Here is a 19,459-nt window from a genome sequence, read left to right as displayed (position 1 = left end):
CAGACCTCACGGGTGGAACGCCTTTCAACCCTAGGGCTTTCCTCATGCTCTTGCCTCTTTCTAGAAGGTTCTCCCCTTCTGGCCCAGCAACTCTTCATCCTCCTTCAGGTCTTAGTTTAAAACTGTTCTTCCTGAAAATCCTGGACTCCCTTAGTGCCTTCTTTGCACAACACATGGGCTCTTTTAACGGTTGAAATGAACACTTGAAGAGGTGTGTGATTCTTATTTTTATAATTAATAGACTTTATTTTTAGAGCAGTTTTAAGTTTACAGAAAGTTGAGCAGATAGTACAGAAAGTTCCCATTTCCCCACCACCCCTGCACAGTTTCCCCTATTGTGGAGTATATGTGTTACAATGATGAGCTAACACTGTTACAGTAGCATTCACTAGAGCCTGTTGTTTACATCAGGACTCACTCTGTGTTGGACACTTCCGTGGGTTTTGCCATATGCATAATGCCAGGTATCTACCATTGTGGCATCATCAACAATGGTTTCACTACCCAAAAAATCCCTGTCTGCCACCTATTTATCCTCCCTCCCTGTCCCCTCCAATCACTGATTTTGTTCATTGTCTCCCAGCTAGACCCAAAGCACCATCAGGGCAGGGAGCCATCTGCTTTGTTGACATTATACTCACTGTTCCCAGCTCAGAGCCCCTGCCACATAACAGGTGCCTGATAAATATTTTTCTTTGCATATTTTAATAAAAATAGGATTCTACTGAACCCATTGTTCTGCAATTTGCTTTTTCCAAATATTGACAATATATCTTGGAAATCTTCCCGTATCAGAATATAGAGCACACACTCTCTCTCTTTCACTTTTTGTTATGGAGAATTTACAACACAAAAGAAGACAGAATCTGCTATGACGAACCTCTGTGTACCTCTCACCCGACTGCAGTTATCAACTAGTGAACCTTCCTGTTTCATCTGTACCTCTGCCCATCAGATAATTTCATCTGTAAATATTTCTGTGTGTAGCTGTCTCTCCTTTTTTTTCCTTTTTTTTTTTTTTTTTTTTTGAGATGGAGTCTCGCTCTGTCTCCCAGGCTGGAGTACAGTGGTGCAATGGCTCACTGCAACCTCTGTCTCCTGGGTTCAAGTGATTCTCCTGCCTCAGCCTCCCAAGTAGCTGGGATTACCAGATACACCACCACACTTGGTTAATTTTGAATTTTTAGTGGAGATGGGGTTTCACCATGTTGGACAGACTGGTCTTGAATTCCTGACCTCAGGTGATCTGCCTGCCTTGGCCTCCCAAAGTGCTGGGATTACAGGTGTAAGCCACCACACCTGGCCCTTTTTTTTTCTTTTTTTTTTTTTCTGGAGACAGAGTCTTGCTCTGTCTCCCAGGCTGGAGTGCAGTGATGCAAACATGGCTCACTGAAGCCTCGAACTCCTGGGCTCAAGGGATACTCCCGCCCTAGCCTCTTGAGTAGCTAGGACTGCAGGCATGCGCCACCGCACTGGCTAATTTTTTTATTTTTTGTAGAAACAGGATCTCACTATGTTACACAGGCTGGCCTCAAATTCCTGGGCTCAATCGATCCTCCTGCCTCAGCCTCCTTAGTGCTGGGATTATAGGTGTGCACCACCATGCCTGGCCTGTGTGGTTCTCTAAAAGATAAGGACTTTAAAAAACATAACCACAATATCATCATCACACCTAGTAAACATTAATTTAATGTCATCTAATATAGGCAGTGTCCAAATTTCCAGTTATCCCATAAATATACGTTCCATTTGTTTGCGTGTTTGATTTTACAGGATGTTTGAACCAAGGGCCAGAGAGGCTTCACGTCTGCCATTAATTGGTATACTTTTGAGGTTTCTCCTGCTCTAGGTCCATCCTTTTTCCATATCAATTTTTTATCCAGTCAACTCATCCCTTGAAAAAAGTGGGTATTACTGCCAGAGATTCCTCCAGTCCAGATCTTGCAGATGGCGTCCCCTGGTGTCATTTAGGGCGATGCTCTGTCCTCTGTCTTTTTTTTTTTTTTATTTTGAGACGGAGTCTCGCTCTGTCACCCAAACTGGAGTGCAGTGGCCGGATCTCAGCTCACTGCAAACTCCGCCTTTCGGGTTCACGCCATTCTCCTGCCTCAGCCTCCCAAGTAGCTGGGACTATAGGCGCCTGCCACCTCGCCCGGCTAGTTTTTTTGTATTTTTTAGTAGAGACGGGGTTTCACTGGGTTAGCCAGGATGGTCTCGATCTCCTGACCTTGTGATCCGCCTGTCTCGGCCTCCCAAAGTGCTGGGATTACAGGCTTGAGCCACCACGCCCGGCCATGTCCTCTGTCTCTCCTCTGTGCTCACAGCTCAGTCTAGAGGCTTGATCTGATTCAGGTTCAATTGCTTTGGCTTCGGGTGAGGGTGTGTTCTTCTAGAGACGCTCACTGTCTGCTGGCCTCGCAGTGGGAAATTCTGGGCTGGTGCGGCTCAGTGCCTGAAGCCATTCATTCATCAGGGACTGCAAATTCTCCTGTGAAATGCTTCTACAAAAAAGAAGCTTCCCCTCATCAACTTTCGGTTACCCCGAGGTGCAATTTATATAGGACAGGCAGGATAAATGCTTGATTCTTTCCCTTTATTTACCAGTTTTCGGAATAATGAGTCGCCTATAAATATTTGAATGAATGGATGAATAATACATGTGTGAATGAACTGATGGGGGTGTGGGAGTTGGAGGTTCTGTCACCCTCAAGGGTGTGGCCGTGGACCACAAGCTGACAGCAGAGGTCCAGCCCGAAGCCAGGTGCCTTTCCACACAGTGAGGTGCAGCCCGTGGCCAGGTGCCTTTCCACACAGTGAGGTGCAGCCCGTGGCCAGGTCCCTGTCTCCACCAGGGGCTGGCAGCAGCCTCTGCCACCCATCAACCCACCTCAGTCAAAAGCTAGGTGATCAGAAGCTGCATTACTAAGAATCTAGCATCTGGGACCAGGGAGTACCATCACTCTCCCCAACTGAGATGTGAGGAATCCTTGAAACCAGCATCGGAGCGGAGAGGAGAGCCGCGCAGTGAGTGCAGGGGTGGCCTTCGGAACACGGCGTTGATCTCTCCACAGGAAGGGGAATCAAGGAGTTTCTGGCCTAAAGGTTGGGCTGGTGGCCTCCAGGGTTTCTTCCTGGGTGGCCCAACACCCTCCTGAGCCCCTCCTGGGAGGCTCTCCTTTCCCCAGAGGCCAGGCCAGGCTGCCCACAAGCTCTCTGACATCTCTGCCCTCTCGGTGTCTCCCCAGGTGCAAGTGCAACCTGCACGCCAACCTGTGCTCCATGCGCGAGGGCAGCCTGCAGTGCGAGTGCGAGCACAACACCACCGGGCCCGACTGTGGCAAGTGCAAGAAGAATTTCCGCACCCGGTCCTGGCGGGCCGGCTCCTACCTGCCGCTGCCCCACGGCTCTCCCAACGCCTGTACGTGCCATTCCCCGGGGCCACAAGCCTGCATGGCTGTAGTCTTCCCCGCCCATCCATTCCAGGAGCTGTGGATCATACACACGCACACATACCTGCACACAGGCACATATGTGTGCACATGCACAGAAACATACGAGCATGCATGCACAGGCATGGGCATACATATAAATGCACAAAGACACGCATGCACAGAAGCACACATGCATGCATGCCCCTCCACACACATACACTGTTCTACAGCTCCCAAGCACCAGGTCTTGTAGCAAGTCCCTCTGGCACACCTGCATCCCGCCGAACGCTAAGCTGCCCTTCCAGCCCTGGTCCGCAGGGAAACCCGAGATGAACAGCATTTCTGCAGCCCTTCCCCTTAACCCTGACGGCTGGCAGGAGGCCCCCGTGGGATGGCAGGGAGTGACGGGGTGGGACCCCCACTTCAGGTGAGGGGATCAGTAGCGTCATCCCTGATCATGAGCATCTCTGGGGTGTTTGGAGCAAGCCACAAAAGCCAAGTGCTTGCGTGTTCAGCACTTCCTCCATCCTCAGAGCAACCCCTGGGAGCTGAGCTCCTGTCATCCCATTTTACAGATGTGTCCTCTATGGCCTGCACCAGAGTCCCCGCATGTGCTCTCTGCCCACGCCTCTCCTGTCCTCACCCAGCCATGCCAGGGAGCCATCCTCAGGGTCTGCCCACTCGCATCTGCATCGTAGACCCCCTTCTGAGGACCCCCACTCAGGGGGGCCCCAGTGTAGTCCACGCTGTCTCCATGAAATCAGAATGCCAGGAAGCCCCTGGGCTGCAAGTGGAGAAGGCCACAGACTGTCCCTGGGGTGGGCTCTCCCTGACCCCCACCGCTGCCACTTTACGGATGCTGGCCGTTCTGAAGTGCGTGGTTGGTGCCCAAGGCCCTCCTAGGCACTTTGTGTATCTCGCTTCCACCTCACACAGCCCCACAGGGTGCAGTCCTTATTATGGTCCATTGTCCAGATGAGCAGACTGAGGCCCAGCAAACCTCAGGGCCCTCCCAGGTTTCACAGTGAGTTGCGTGCCAACGCCAGGGCTTAGGGCAGCTACTGGATCTGATGCCCACACCAGGCCTGGGAAGTGGGCTCCTGTACCCCATCTGGACATCCTCCCTCGACGGGTGGAAGATTTATGTGACTTTAGGCTGATCAAAGCTGAGAGCCATGTGCAAAGGCCATGACAGGCATGTCACACGTGTGCTGCAGCAGGCGGTGAGACAGGCCTTTGAAGGGGTGACTTGGCAGGCACCAAACAGCACTCTCGGGTCTTCAAAGGCACAAAGAGCGCTCCGGGGGCTGACAGCCCACTCCAGCCACTGCCTCCTCCCAGCTTGCCGTCCCCATCTCTTTGTGGTCCAAACCCTTTCCTGAGGTCTCTCTTTAGTGGCCGTCCCTCTCTCCCTGACTCACAAATTTGCTTCCCCTTTGTCTATCCTGAGGGCCTCTCTCCCTTCCCTCCTTTCTGCCCTGTTCTCTCCATCATCACACCCTCCTTTTTTTTTTTTTTTTTTTTTTTTTTTTTCTTATAGATAGGTTTCTCACTCTGTCGCCCAGGCTGGAGTGCAGTGGCACAATCATGGCTCACTGTAACCTCAACCTCCTGGGTTTAAGCGATCCTCCACTTCAGCCTCCCAAGTAGCTGGGACCACAGGTGCATGCCACCAGGCCCGGGTAATTTTTGTGTTTTTTGTAGAGAAAAGGCTTTGCCATGTTGCCTAGGCTGGTCTCGAGATCTTGAGCTCTAGTAACCCTCCTGTCTTAGTCTCCCAAAGTGCTGGAATTATAGGTATGAGCCACCACGTCTGGCCATTTCTGACTTTTTTCTTCTTCCACTTGCCTCCTGCATCTGGAGGTTCTGCAAGGCCTCCCTCTTCCCGTCTCTGGCCACCTGAGACACTTAGCTGCAGGTCACACCTAGGAGGATCCACTGTCCCCACCCTCACCCCCACTCACCACCACCGGTCTAGCCAGCGATGGACAGACAGGCCTGTAGGGTTGCACAGCTGGGGCTTCCTTATTTAGGGGAGACTCCTGGAGCTGGCCCCACCTGGGAGTCCCTGGGAATTGCCTTTGAGGCCCCCAAGCCCCAGGAAGGAGGAGTTTCTTCTGATATTTACAGGCACTGCTGTCCTCAGCACCTGAGTCTCCTGCCTTCTCTGGGGCACCAGCAGGAAACAGCCCAAGGAGACACAGAGGCTAATTTTGCCCTCACCCTGCCCCTGCCGTGACCCCTCCTCAGTAAGTGGCACCGACACACACAGGGCCAAGCTGCAAGTCTGGGGGTCACCTTGACTGGAATCCATCCTCTCCCCCACGTTCTTCCAACTTCCCTCCATCCCCCCAGGTCTCTCCCAATGCCATCCTCAGCCCTGCAGCAGCCCTCACTCCCAATGTCTTCCCACCTCCTTACCCCTCTGCCCCCACCTGGCCAGCCCATCATCACCCTCCAGGGCCCAACTTAGAGGCCCCAGGACCTCCCTGTGCCCTGCCTGATGTCCCGCCTGTCCCCACGGAGCCTCACTTGGTCACCACCCAGTCCTGGTGGTGCTTACTGTGGCTGCACCCTGAGGTGTCCTCAGGGTCTAGCAGGTGCCTGCCCAGACACGGAGGTGGAGGAAGGAGTGGGTGGGGATGGGCTCGTCCTCCCAGGCCCAGGAGAAGTCCATGAGCCACACGTCCCACTGCCGATCCTACAGCGTCCTTTCTTGGGAACACTGTGGAGAAAGCTGTGGCACCAGCTCCTTCCTTTTGCAACTGGGATGAATCTTACCCCAGGATTTCGAGGCCCCTGGTCACACCAGGATCATAGGCCTCCCCCATCCCCTGGACACACAGAGACACCCAGATTCGAGTCAGGCCTCGCCCACTCCCAGCTATATTTCTCCCCCAGCCACGTGTCCTCAGTTGTAGAATCAGGACCGTAAGGAAACTCCCTCATGGGGTTCTTATGAGGACGGCACGGTTCATGTAGGGGATGCTGACACCGTGCCTGGCACGTGGGACGCACACCACCCGCGACCGCCGCTCCCGTGGTTTCTCAGCGAGTTTTCCAGCCACACTGCACTTCTGAGACAGGAACACTCCATATAATGTCCTTGTCCTGCACTGGAGGGCCCAAAAATCTAAAATAGGAGTGTGTATGAAGCTCCCAGTGGAGCGTTTGGCACCTGTCAGCATGTCCCCAAGGGCAAGTCACGGGTCTGAGATTCAGTGTCTCCATCTGCAAAATGGGCCAATAGTGGTTCCTCCCTCCCAGGGCTGCAGTGAGGATGGAACTGGATAATCCACCCTGGTCCCCACACCCTGCAGGTCATCATTGCTAGCAGCTGTGTGGTGCAGCAGGTGCTCTTGAGGGAGGAGCACCTCCAGGCGCTCCCCTGCCCTGCTGGCCCCTCTGCAGGGAGGCGACAGCCAGGCCCCTTCCCCTGGGGCAGCCGGCTCATGCCCCTCTCTCTTCCGCAGGTGCTGCTGCAGGTTCCTTTGGCAGTAAGTACATGCCCAGGGAGGGCGGCCAGGGCCCCTCTTTGCATGTCCTGGAAAAAGCAGGAGAGAAAAAAGGGGCTTTGGTGTCCCCTCTGGGACTTGGGCCTATTCACTCCCTCCTCTAATTATGCCCCATCTGCTTCTCCACCTCTCCCCCCTCCACCTCTCCCCTCCATATCATATGCCATGTGTCATGTGTCATTTTGCTGTGGACTGCTGTCCAGCAACTCTCAGGCTCTCCCAGGAGCTCCATCAGTGCTGCTTTGGAAAATGGGACAGGACCTTTTGTAGGTCCCTTGGCCCCGGGTGGGCTCCCTGCTCCTCCTGCCACCCGGGCCTCTTCTCTCACCTGGATCTGGGAGAGGAGTCTCTCCTGCCAGGCAAGAGTGGGGTGACCTTCCCCCACCAGGGGCAGAATCCACCCCCCAGCCTGACCGTGGGGGCAGCCTCCCTCTGGGCAGCCTCTGCAGCCAGCTTGGCCCAGGGCTCTGCTCATCCAGGTCAGCTCAGATCCCAGGGGAGTTGGACCAAGGAGGGCCATCTGCAGGAGGTGGGGGTCCTGAGAGTTCCCCAGGAGGGTGAGGGTGACATGGTGCCCACAGGTTATCAGTGAATGTCATCGAGACTGTCCCCAAACACTCACAGGGTGCCAGGCACAGTCTCTCATTTCAGCCTTGCAAACCCCTCCCCCGGGAGGTCGCCATCTGCTCCGAGAGGCAGCAGGAAAGGACTGGCCAGTGTCAAAGAGCCAGCCGGGAGCAGACCCCAAATCTCAGAAATGCTTCTGGGGTGCACTGTCAGCCTCCACCAGGGCTCCGTGGGGCCCCACATCCCACCCAAGTTGTCCCTCCCAGACCCAGAGGGCCCCTGACTGGGAAGCCAGTGGGCCGAGAGGGCGCCAGAAAGAAGCCGGACCCTGCAGGGACGCTGTCCTGCACAGCCTTCGTAAGTTGCTTCTGTGTGGTGTCCCCACCCCAGCAATCCCCCCACCCTCTCTTGCTTTTCCCATCTCTCACCAGGCATCAGCAGGTCCCAGAAAGACCCCGGCCCCAAAGGCCCTGTGGCCACTGCGGCCACCACAGCCATGACAGGGGCCCCCACTGTTCCTGTCCCCTCCACGTCCACTGCCTGGGCCCCCACGGCTCCCAGCACCCCACAGCCCACAGGTGGGTGCCAGGGTACAGTGACCCCTGCCATCCCACCCTCTGCTGCTTCTAGCCTGGGTCCCCGCCTCTTTTGGGGTGGGGGGGTCGGCAGCCCCGTGCGGGAGAGCAGGAGCTTGGCTCTTAGAATAGAGACGCTAGAACCCTAGAGCTGGGAGGCCACAGGCCAAAGGGGCTTCCAGGTCACCTGGGTCAACCTGTTCCTGAGCCCAACCAGGGGATTCAAGGGTCAGTTCAGCTTCCGAAATCGTCTTCCTCCTGCCCTTCAAGCCATTGCCTAGAAGGTCTCCCAGACCAGTGTGGCCAGACAGCTGCAGGAACTGGGAGGAAAGGTGCTGGGGGCAGCAAAGCCATCCTGACATGCAGCCGAAGACCGGCCTTGTCTCCCAGTGGTGCTTCTGCCTCCACGGTGGCTGGAGCCCCGCCCACACCCTGCCCCCACCTGGCCCCCAGGGCCTCTCTGTCCTTAACCCCTCAGCAGCGCGCCGGTGCGATGGATGGAGCAGGGTTAGCCCAGAAAGCAGATGTCTCTGATCAGCGGGCAGAGGTAGCCTGTGGAGTTGGGTTTGGCTGCTGGGAATGTGGGGGCTGCGTGTGTAGTGCAAGGCCAGGCCAGGGCCAGACGTCCTGCCCCCTCAGGGGTCTGCCACAGACAAGCATGGAAACCTGGTTCTCACTCCCCTCCAAAGGAGGGATTCACATACATTCAAGGCTGGTGGTGCTGGGGTGGGCCTCTGCTCTCACCTGCACTCACCTTGGGAGTGTCCCTGGACTCTGCACACTGCAGGTGTCAGGGGTCTGAAAGGATTTTTCATTCCCAGAGGGCTCAGGAAGACAATGACCAAGGGGAATTCTTCCTGGTCCCAGCCGGGGAGGGGTGCTCCAATAACCTGCCATATCCTGTCCCCCACCACCCTGCAGGGAGGACCTGGTGGGGACTCCTGACCCCTTGGGTAGTGCCCTGGCCCTCCCTCTCTCTGATCCAAGAGGACCTGCCCCACTGCTCCTTCCCCCTGGAGGGGTGGCATTTCTAAAGGGCAGAGTCCTCTCCATCAGCTCCTGCCTTGGAGTGTTGCTGGGTGGGCACTCAGGCTCCCCAGGCGCGGGCAAATGCTGAGAGAGAGACTTCCTCCTTCCTAGGCCATCCAGAGCGGCTCCCCAGGGGGCGGCATACCCCACTTCTTTCTACATCCTTCCTTTTCTGCAGGAGGCATTTACAGGAGGCGGGTAGCCAAAAGATTGGAGGATTTCAGGGAAGCCTCCTGACCCAGGAATCCTCCTTGGAGTGGAGGACGTGGGTCACTCTGAGAATTCTGGACTTCAGACATAGGTTGGCCCAGCCACAGGGGACCTGTGCTTGGCTACTGAGCCTGTGGTGGGCAGACAGAAGCAGAAACAGTGATGGTGGGTGCTGTGCCTGCCTCCAAACAGTGGTCTGGCTGGGAGGCCAGATACTCTCCATATCACATGTGCAAGTGTACACGTGCACACACACATGCATGCACACACACACGCATGCACACACGTACACACACATGCACACACACGTGCGCGCACACACACGCACACACAGAGGAACCTTGAATCCATTTGCGGAGCTGCTTCTGACTTGGTGCCAGGGCAGCTGTGGGAGGCTGGGCAGATTGTGCAAAGTTGGGAATTAAAGAGGAAAAGTCAGAGGCCGGAGTGGGGCCTCTAATGTGGGGGAGGCGAGGGTCCCCAGGATCCCCTCGGTGAGCAGAAGGCACACCCTCCCTCTTGGCAAGACAGTGTTGCTCTGCACCCTCAGCCCTGTGTCAAGAAGCAGGACATTAAGGGAGGAGGTGGCTCCAATGTGACAGTCAGTGGCCCCCACAGCCCACATCTAGGGGCTCCTCCCTCCTTTTCAGCAACCGAAGCCCCTGTCCAGAGCCCCCATTGATAAAAACGATCATTGCAGTTGCTGAGGGTGAGTTCTCCCGGGCTAAAGGCTGTGCTCCTATCATCGTATCATTATATTCTGGGGTCACAGCTCTGTGAGATGGAGGCTGTTATTTTCCTAGTTCCACAGGTGAGGGGATCAAGGCTTAGGAAGAAGCAGCTGGATTTTGTGATATGTAAATTATACCTCAATCCAGCTGTTTCAGAAGAAAAAAGAAAAAGAGGCAGCTGCCCGATGTCCCGGGATTATGGAGAGGCACAGGCAGGATTTGAACTCAGGGTGCACCAACTCAGCCACCCAAAGCTGTTGCCCTGAAGCCTCCAGGGGCTATGAGGTAGTGCTATCTTTATTTATTTATCTATCTATCTATCTATCTATTTATTTATTTATTTATTTATTTATTTTGAGATGGAGCTTCGCTCTTGTCGCCGAGGCTGGAGTGCAATGGTGCAACCTCAGCTCACCGCAACCTCCGCCTCCCGGGTTCATGCAATTCTCCTGCCTCAGCCTCCCAAGTAGCTGGGATTACAAGCACCCGTCACCGGGTCCAGCTAATTTTTGTCTTTTTAGTAGAGATGGGGTTTCACCATGCTGGTCAGGCTGGTATCGAACTCCTGACCTCAACTGATCCACCCGCCTCAGCCTCCCAAAGTGCTGGGATTCCAGGCGTGAGCCACTGCGCCCAGCCAGGTAGTATGATCTTTAAGGCCTGGCTTGCAGGGCTTCCCAGTTCCAAAGGAACAGACCAGGCTTCCATGGGGCCTTGGCACAGCACACAGGCCATGGCGAGAACTTGCTTCCTGCACACCTGAGTGTGTCCCTGGGCAGCCCAGCCAGGACTGTCTCCCTCCCCAAGACCCTGGTCCCTGAAAGATCCTGAATATCCCCGGATGCCTCCCAACAGGTGCTTTGGGCTCTTTGACCAGAGTCCAGCTGGGCCTCTGAACTCCTGGGCCAGATGTTTCTCCCGCCTGCCAATGTCAAGCTGTCTGGAGGACAGCGCTGGGGGCGGAAAACACCGCTGGAGACACTAATCCTCTCCTGGGCTGGGCCACGGAGGGTGGAGGGAGACAGACTCCGAAGCAAATGCCTTCAGGGCTGGCTTTCTCGTGGCTCTAATTAAGCCCTTGCCAATTTGGGCCTGGCGGCCTCATCTTCCCACTGAACATCATATTAAAGTCAATTGATGTCCAAAGCTCTCCGCTCCCAGCTGGGAAGCCTTCAGCCCTTGTTAGCTGGGAGCTTTTCCTTTTCTTTCCCCGCAGCCACCATTGTGTATAATCCCTTCAAGAAGTGGAAACAGCAGCCCTCCCCTGTCCCCCGGGTTTCTCCTTTGAAATCTGGGCACAGGACAGTTCTTTGCCAGCCCTGCCTGCCTTCCTGGCTGGGTGTCCTGTTAGTCTAGGAGCTGAGCACTGTGGCATTTGGGGGCTGATTCATGCTGGGGTCCCTGGTGAAAATGGGCCCAGGCCAGGGGTCAGGAAGGTAGAAGGGCGGTGATCAGGGAAGCAGGTCAGATGCTGGGGGTGGCTCCAGTCCCTGGATTGGGGCTGGACAGGAAGGAGGCCTTCCAGAACACTTCTGGACACATCTAAGATCTTGGCCGGAACACGTGCCCCACTTTGCAGCCATTAGAGACATCAGCTCAGAGAGGTCTGGGCCCAGAGACGGGACCTAGTCTAGCTCTGTCCTTCAGTCAGAACGGGAATCACACAGGGAGTGTAGAAGGGTCGCACTGAAGCATATGCAGATTCTCAGGCATGAGGCCACCTCCCATCTATCTGGCTTTAAGTCTGCATGTGCTGTCCACAGACCGCAATAGTGTAGATGCTGCCTCTGTAGTAGATTTGGACCCAGTTCCTTTGGCCAGTGTAGACAGAACCTCTCCTAATAGTGCTGCTGCTTTAAGGGGCCTGTGGGGTGCGGGGCTGTGGTGCCTCAGTAAGTGCCCAGCTTCCCTCAGCACCACCCCCTCACATAACTTGGTTTCTTCTCTTCTTCCCCCCAAGAGTGGACCAGGCCATCTACGGCTGCCCCTCTCTCAAGCAGGTGGTCCCAGGTGGCCGCCCGTGCAGAAGGTATGGGGGCAAGGCCTGTAATGGGCCTGAGACCCCGGGGAAGCGCCCTCTTAGACTCATAGGCCCCTCCCCCTGTAGTGGAAGTAGCAGGGGTGCGTGGTGGGGACCTGGGGTCTGGGGGGTGGTGGCGCAGCAACCAACTGAGGGCACGGGTGTAGAATGTCGGTGCCTGGGAAGCTCTAGGGCATGGTGGTGAGGGAGCGGCCTGGTAGAGCAGGTCTACCAGCTCTGCCCCCAAACTTCACCAGCTTAGAGAGGTTCCATGTGGCACTGCCACGCCAAGCCCTTCCACCAGCACTCCCTCCGAGGGCTTCGGAGTCGAGTGGAGGTCCTGCCTCCCACGACAGGAATCCCCCTTTCCAGCTCCCCCTTGCTCACAGGACACCAGGGCAGTTGCTGGATCAGAGAGAGTCAGACGGGGCTTCCTGCAGGAGCGGGGGCCGTAAGACCTCGGAGGGTGGACTGTGGCGGGTGAAGGGAGAAGGTGGCATATTCCAGGCCGCAGGACCAGCCAGGGCAAAGGCTTGGCAGTGGTATGGCAGGGAGCCTGACAAAGTGGAAAATGTGTGGGTTAAAGGCGGGAGGGGGGTGTCCTGGAAGACACTGACATCCTCCTGTTACGTGGGAGGAGATGCACGGGCTCATCTGTAGCCGTAGACAGACACGCCGAGGAAACGCGCAGGCCTGCCTGACTCTCCAGAAGGGAAATTGTCCCTGGCCCCAGCTCACCAAGCCTGGGCTGGGAATTAGTGCCTGAGGTCTAGGGAACCGGTGAGCTGTTCCTCCAGCTCACCTGTTCAAATTCCCTCCGGCCCCAGCTCTGAGCAGCGAGCCGGGCTTTGAGCGCCCTCTACTGGCAGGAAGCTCTGGCGCTGGAAGCATATTTAGAGAGGGTCGGATGGTTGGTTCCTAGAAACCTGGAGGACCTGGGTCTGGAGTCCTCTCTGGTGATGGAGACAAAGCTGACGGGAGCCATCATTTCCCTACCCTGGGCCCACCAGGCCACCACAGACCCCCCCATAGGGAAGCCAAGGCAGTGACGCTTCCGGGACAGTGGCTGCTCACGCACAGATAGGGCGCTGGGGTCCCGGTGGGATTCTGGGCAGGGCATCGCTGTTCCTGGCTTGACAGCACTTGCGAGTGGGACTCCAGGGACAGCAAAGGATTCACTTTGGCTGGAGCAGGAAGATTGTTTCAGAAAGGAAGGGAGATGCCAAAGTCCTTAAATGCCAGGTTTAGTCTCTGGGTTTGATGCTCCAGGAAGTTTGAAGAGGAGGTGGGGAGAGGAAGAGACAGGTGTGCAACACGATATCCATCCGTCTAAAAGCCGTTCGGCTTCCAAGAAGGCCTTAGCAGGGCGTGGGGGGTGTCAGGGGTTACAGAAGTCATTTGGGGGAGTAATCCAGCCAGATGTGTCCATGGTCTCAGAGAGGGGACCAAGGGCAGGGCTGATTTGCAAGCTCGGGATGTGCTGTGTTTCCTTCAGGAAGGGGCCCCACCTCCCTGGGCTCTTCGAGGAGAGGGGCTGTGTGATTTGAGGCCAGAGAGGCCTCTCCCTCCCTCACATCTGAGCAGGCGACAAGGCTGCCTGTCCTAGAGCTGGCCCAGGGCCGCTTGGAAGCCTTTGCTGGGCTCTTCCCTGGGCAGCGGGACCATGGCAGACGAAAGAACCTGTTTCTCATCTCTCCAAGCTGTGGGCACCCCTGCTGCTGCCCCTGCCCCTGCCAAGGGCTACAAACTTTTCCAGCTCAAGCCCAAATCTCCTCAAGTGATGCCTATTGAAGAATTCCAAGGTAAGAGGATGGGCCTGGGGCCCCATCAGCCCTCCCCGACACCTGTTCCCCAACCACCACTGGAAAAAGACGGTGCAGGACAAGAGGGTGCAGGACAGAGGACCAATGCCTGGCTCAGAAAACCCTCCCGGAGTAGCTGGGCCAAGGTTAAACTGAGTCTGTCTTCCCTACAGGCTTCCCTCCCCAAGGGAGCTGGGAGCAGGTATGCGTCAGAAGCCAACTTGGGCACAGTGGGCAGGCCACACAGCGGGCAGAGCAGATGCCAGAAATAGCCTGTCCTGGCTCCCCTGGGAGGTGTGGCCCAGGGGCTCGTCTTGGTTGAAGCAGAATCTGGGACACATGGGTCACCGATGCTGCTCTTTGGGACACTTAGAGGATGCCTCACCTCCTCATTGTCTCTGGAGGGACAAAGTGAAGGGGGCAGATCCAGGTGGTCCACAGGTGGGAATGCCCACCATCTCTCGTGGGCACAGGCTGTTTCTCCAGGGTCTCCCATACCCTTGACCACTGGGTCAGTCCCTCCTTATCCCATCACAAAAGGAAAGCTGGGTCCTCTAGAGATACACAGATGGTGTTTCAAGAGGGTGGCCGGTGTCCGTCCTTGTTCAGGGGCAGCCACATTGGCTTTCTTGCTGGAGGGTGGGTGGGCGGGTGAATACTGTGTCCCTTCGTAGGAACATCAAGGGATGCACCCCCCATTCTTAGGGGTGGTGACCTTCCTTACCAAATCCTCCATTGACATTGTGGGGTTCACCTCCAATCCCTGAGAGCCTTGCCCCGTGCTTGTCTGGTCCTCGGAGCGGAGCTGATTAGGCAGGGGTCAACCTGAGAACCACGTAGGAGTGGGGTGCAGGAGGCGGCAGGACATGGTGGTGGTGGTCCTTGGAATGAAACCATGTGCTTCCAGGAGCAGCGAGTCACAAGCCAGGCCAGGGCCAGGGGGAGGCAAACAGGTTCCTGGGGCACCTGCTTTAAAGTGGCACTCACTCTTAGCATCCTGCAAAACAACCAAACTTGCAGAAAGCTCAGGCTAATAAGAAGGGTCCGACAGGTGGGTGTTTTCCTCCCAACCATCTTCCAAAGCAGCATGGGCAGGAGCTCCTGGCCCATTACATCTTGTCCAGTGTCCGCCCATGCATTCATCCACCCGAGGACACCACAGGGAGCGCCGGCAACCCAGGCGCCGCCCTCCCTCAGTGCACAGCCAGGTGGCATGAGCCCGCCCTCCTTGCATGAATCACTTTCTAATCACTCCGGCACGCAGGCATCCTTCAGCGAGCACTTGGCCCTGGTGCCCAGCCAGGCATTGGCAGGTGCTGCCCACTGGCCCTCCCTGGTTCCCTGCCCACAGGGCCAGGTGGGAATCCCTGGGCTCAGCCTACTCAGGTTCTCCTCCGGGCTCAAAGCAGGGAGGCCTGTCTCTTCCTGAATCCGACAGAAGGGTCGGAGGCCTAGGGCACCTTCCGGTACCTTTTCCAAAGATGCCTTCCTCCCTGCATGACCTGGGGTGAGTCCTTCCTTGCCCTGTGCCTCAGTTTCCCTGAATTCTCACTGATCATTGGTATTTTTCCTACTTGGCCGCCCCAGACTGCGAATGCTACGGTCACTCCAACCGCTGCAGCTACATTGACTTCCTGAATGTGGTGACCTGCGTCAGCTGCAAGCACAACACGCGAGGTCAGCACTGCCAGCACTGCCGGCTGGGCTACTACCGCAACGGCTCGGCAGAACTGGACGATGAGAACGTCTGCATTGGTGAGAGGGCGTGGACACGGCACAGGGAACTTGCTGGAATGTGTGCAGGGTGCACTGCACTGCGAGGTGGCCTCTAGGGCCCCCTGCATCAGAATCACCTGGGGAGGCTGTGGGAATTCTAACTCCAGGACCCACTCCATCTCTAAGGACAGAAAGCTCCAGAAGCTGCTCTATTAGTAACCTCCCCTTGCGGTTCTGCGGCAGGCACTGGAGTTGCAAAACTTACCAGTGGCCTTTCCGTCTCTGGGCAACTGGAGGGGACACTGACCCTTCCTGGTTCCAAAGAGCTGTGACTCTAGCAGGTGGCAGGCACTCAGTGGCAGAGGCCACTGAGCATCTGTCTGGGACTGGTGTCGGTGAGGGATGGTGGAGGGGACGGTCCCCCTCCATAGCTCCTTTCCAGAAGGGTGGAGGGGCCAGTTGGGGGCCAAAAGATGGCCTTGCTGCATACATTTGGGCAGGTGCCTTCCCCTCCCTGGGCCTCGGCTTCCTCATTTATCAAATCGGGAGGCAGATCAGATTCGTTTTCAGCTCTTTTTTTGTGGCTGAAGCTTTTCTTCAAATGCTTTACCAGCCCAGGTCCAGCTATAAAGCTGCTCTTCACCCCCAGTGGGCACCTGGTCTGCTTTCTTCCAAGTTCTACTCAAGGACTGGCTTTGGGGTAGAGAAGGAAGTTCATCAGGGCCTTGGGCCTGAGCAAAGACCAAAGCCATGACCACCAACCAAAACGCACCAACCTGGAATGGTTGCCCCTGTCGTCAGTAGAGGCCAGGTCTCAGCCCCAGGGGCTGTCCCCCAACCCTGCCCAGCCAGGCCCCTTGGGACACCATCGCCCATCCCCCACCCAGCAGGCGGCTCTGGTTGCACAGAGGAGGGGCTCCTGCAAAGCTGGAGCTGTCGGTTTGAATTATGGCGGCAGCCTTCAGATAATTCCATCAACTCTAAGTGATCAAAGCCGCTGACGTCACAGGGGGCCAGCTGCAGAGACAGGGCAGGGCCTTTGGATCCAATTAGAGGCGCCCCCACCCTGGCACCCTCCTCCTCTCCCTGGCTCTCCCTGCCTCCACCCCCAGAGCCATCACTGAGCTGCAAAGTTTCTCAGGGTGGAGGATATTCGCCCCTTCCCACAAAGCAGAGCCCCAAGGAAACAAACCGGGCCCGCCCGGGAGCAGGAATAGGCTGTTCCTCCACTCCCCTGGAAAGGAGCTATGGAGGAGGGCCACCCCCACAGCACAGCAGCCCCAGACATGCTCAGTGGCCTCCGCTGAGCTTCTGCCATCTGTCGGAGTCATAGCTCTTTGGAGATGGGAAGGGTCAGCGACCCCTCTAGTTGCCCAGAAAGGGGAAGGGGCTGACCCGGGCCACGCCAGAGCCAGGGCGAGGAAGGCGGGGCTGGGAGATTTTTGATCCCAGGGAAGGAAGCCGGAGTCTTTTCTCCAGGTCTGGACACCCCGGGCAGTCCCCACCCGCCGTCAAGCTGCAGGCTCACGTGGACCCAGTGGGGGGAGCATCCCCTGGGGAGTGCGGAGACCCGGCTGCGAGGCCGGGAGAGTGGGGGTCCGAGCAGACGGCGCCCACAGGTAGCCCTGACCGCACGCCCGTGCCCGTGTCCGTCCAGAGTGTAACTGCAACCAGATAGGCTCCGTGCACGACCGGTGCAACGAGACCGGCTTCTGCGAGTGCCGCGAGGGCGCGGCGGGCCCCAAGTGCGACGACTGCCTCCCCACGCACTACTGGCGCCAGGGCTGCTACCGTGAGTGCGCGCCGTTCCCCCGTGGGCGGAGCCTGCGGAAAGGTGGCGGGGCAGGACCGAGGCAGTGGACGGGGCCTAGCAAGACGGGATAGGGCCGGAGAAGTGGGCGGGGCCTAGTGGGACGGGGCAGGGGAGGTGGGTGGGCCTCACGACACGGGGAAGGGGAGGTGGGCGGGGCCTCACGAGTCTGGGCAGGGTCCGGGAAGTTGGTGGGGGCCTGGTGAGATGGGGCAGAGCCGGGGGCGGTGGGCGGGGCCTAGCGAGACTGAGCGGGCAGGTGGGCGTGGACAGGATGCTGCCGGGGTCGGGGTCCGGGCCGAGGGGCGGGTCCAAGAGCTCAGGGCGGGGCCTGATGCGACCTAGGGCAGGGTGGTGCGTGGTGGGAACTACGAGAAAGACGCAGCTGGGGTTGGTTGAAAAGGGTTTTGCGGGGACAGAGGGAGGGAGGCTGTCCGAGTCGGCGTTAGCCGCGGGCAGAGGGTGGCAGGGCGCTCCAGGCGCATGGAACAGCGTGTGCACAGCTCTGGAGACTGCAGGCGCGTCTGAAGAACCGCACCGAGGCCAGTGGGGCGGGGAGAGAGGGGCAGCGGTGGGAGGCAGCCGGGGGCCAGATCTCGCCCGGGCGCCGTTACCCTCCCAGCGGGACGTTTCACACCCAGCGCGCCCGGAGCCTCCTACACCCCCGGCCCAGACGGCGCCCCCAGGAGCTCGCACACCCTGCTTCGGAGGAGCTCAGAGGTGGGGCGGGAGGGACCGAGCCACGCCCCGTGCTGACCGCCCCCTCCGCCCGCAGCCAACGTGTGCGATGACGACCAGCTGCTGTGCCAGAACGGAGGCACCTGCCTGCAGAACCAGCGCTGCGCCTGCCCGCGCGGCTACACCGGCGTGCGCTGCGAGCAGCCCCGCTGCGACCCCGCCGACGATGACGGCGGCCTGGACTGCGACCGCGCGCCCGGGGCCGCCCCGCGCCCCGCCACCCTGCTCGGCTGCCTGCTACTGCTGGGGCTGGCCGCCCGCCTGAGCCGCTGAGCCCCGCCCGGGGGACGCTCCCTGCACCCGGGGGACGCTCCCTGCACCCGGGGGCCGGGGGTCCCGGGGCGGGGCCGGCGTCCGAAGCCGGACGGCGAGAAGGGTGCGGCCCGAGCTGCTCCCAGGTGCTACTCAGCAGGGCCCCCCGCCCGGCCCACGCTCCCGCCCGCACTGCCCTCCCCCCGCAGCAGGGGCGCCTTGGAACTCCGGTCCCCGCGCCTGCGATTTGGTTTCGTTTTTCTTTTGTATTATCCGCTGCCCAGTCCCTTTTTTGTCTTTCTCTCTCTCTCTCTTTTTTTTTTTTTCGCTGGCGGTGAGCCAGAGGGTCGGGAGAAACGCTGCTCGGCCCACACCCCGTCCTGCCTCCCACCACAGTTGCACACACGGGACTGTGGCCGACGACCCCTGGCCTGTGCCGGGCTCACGGGCGGCGGCGGACCCCGACCTCCAGTTGCCTACAATTCCAGACGCTGACTCGGTCCCGTTTTCTATTCTTTCTTTATTTTTCCTGCAACCCCATCAGACCCTAGGCCTCACCGGAGGCCCGGTGACCAAGGAACTCACCGTGTGGGGGAGGAGGAGAGAAGGAAGGGGTGGGGGGCCTGGAAATTTCGTTCTGTAGAGAACTATTTTTGTTTGTATTCACTGTCCCCTGTAGGGGGGACTGGGCGGGAGTGCCGGTCACCGCGGGGCCGAGGGGCGAGAATCGGAGGAGTAAAGAATTTGCTCACTGCTGCCTCCACGGCCTGTTTTATTTCTGTGTTGGGGACGCTGGGCAGGTTTGGGGCTTAGTGAGGAACCCACAACAAAGCCTTAAACGGTTTCCCTATTGGGGCCACCATTTCCATGTCCTCATTACCTTCTGAAGATTAAGGAGGAGTGCTGGAGGGGACAGGGGCAGCTTGGGAGTGGTGAGAGGAAGCTCCTTGATTCGGGGTTCATCCCCTGGGATCTCTGCTTCAGAGGATCCAGCAGCTCTCCCAGCTCTGCTTGGTGTCTCCAGCCCTGGGGCCACACTTCCCCCTCGGTCCAGTCTCCTGTC

The 19,459-nt window shown here is 58.0% G+C and overlaps 1 protein-coding gene across 11 annotated transcripts in view; it reads left to right on the top strand.

Annotated features, from left to right (window-relative positions):
- Nucleotides 1–19,159, top strand: part of NTNG2 (netrin G2) — an 81,043-nt gene extending 61,884 nt beyond the window's left edge. For 6 of the 11 annotated variants that reach the window (XM_030919745.1, XM_030919743.1, XM_030919742.1 and 3 more), the window contains 8 exons: nucleotides 3,246–3,418; nucleotides 6,905–6,928; nucleotides 7,945–8,091; nucleotides 12,019–12,087; nucleotides 13,779–13,880; nucleotides 15,468–15,635; nucleotides 17,254–17,388; nucleotides 18,182–19,159. In XM_030919745.1, coding sequence (XP_030775605.1) covers nucleotides 3,246–3,418; nucleotides 6,905–6,928; nucleotides 7,945–8,091; nucleotides 12,019–12,087; nucleotides 13,779–13,880; nucleotides 15,468–15,635; nucleotides 17,254–17,388; nucleotides 18,182–18,417 — 1,054 coding nt within the window. In that variant the 3' untranslated portion in view covers nucleotides 18,418–19,159. The other 5 variants (XM_030919747.1, XM_030919746.1, XM_030919744.1 and 2 more) reach the window with 4 other exon arrangements.
- The last annotated feature ends 300 nt before the right edge of the window (nucleotides 19,160–19,459 follow it).

This window comes from Rhinopithecus roxellana, chromosome 16 (assembly GCF_007565055.1).
Source record: "Rhinopithecus roxellana isolate Shanxi Qingling chromosome 16, ASM756505v1, whole genome shotgun sequence".
Taxonomy (NCBI): Eukaryota; Metazoa; Chordata; class Mammalia; order Primates; family Cercopithecidae; genus Rhinopithecus; species Rhinopithecus roxellana.
Note: the sequence above shows the minus strand (reverse complement) of the source record. Positions and strands in the feature narration are given on the sequence as shown.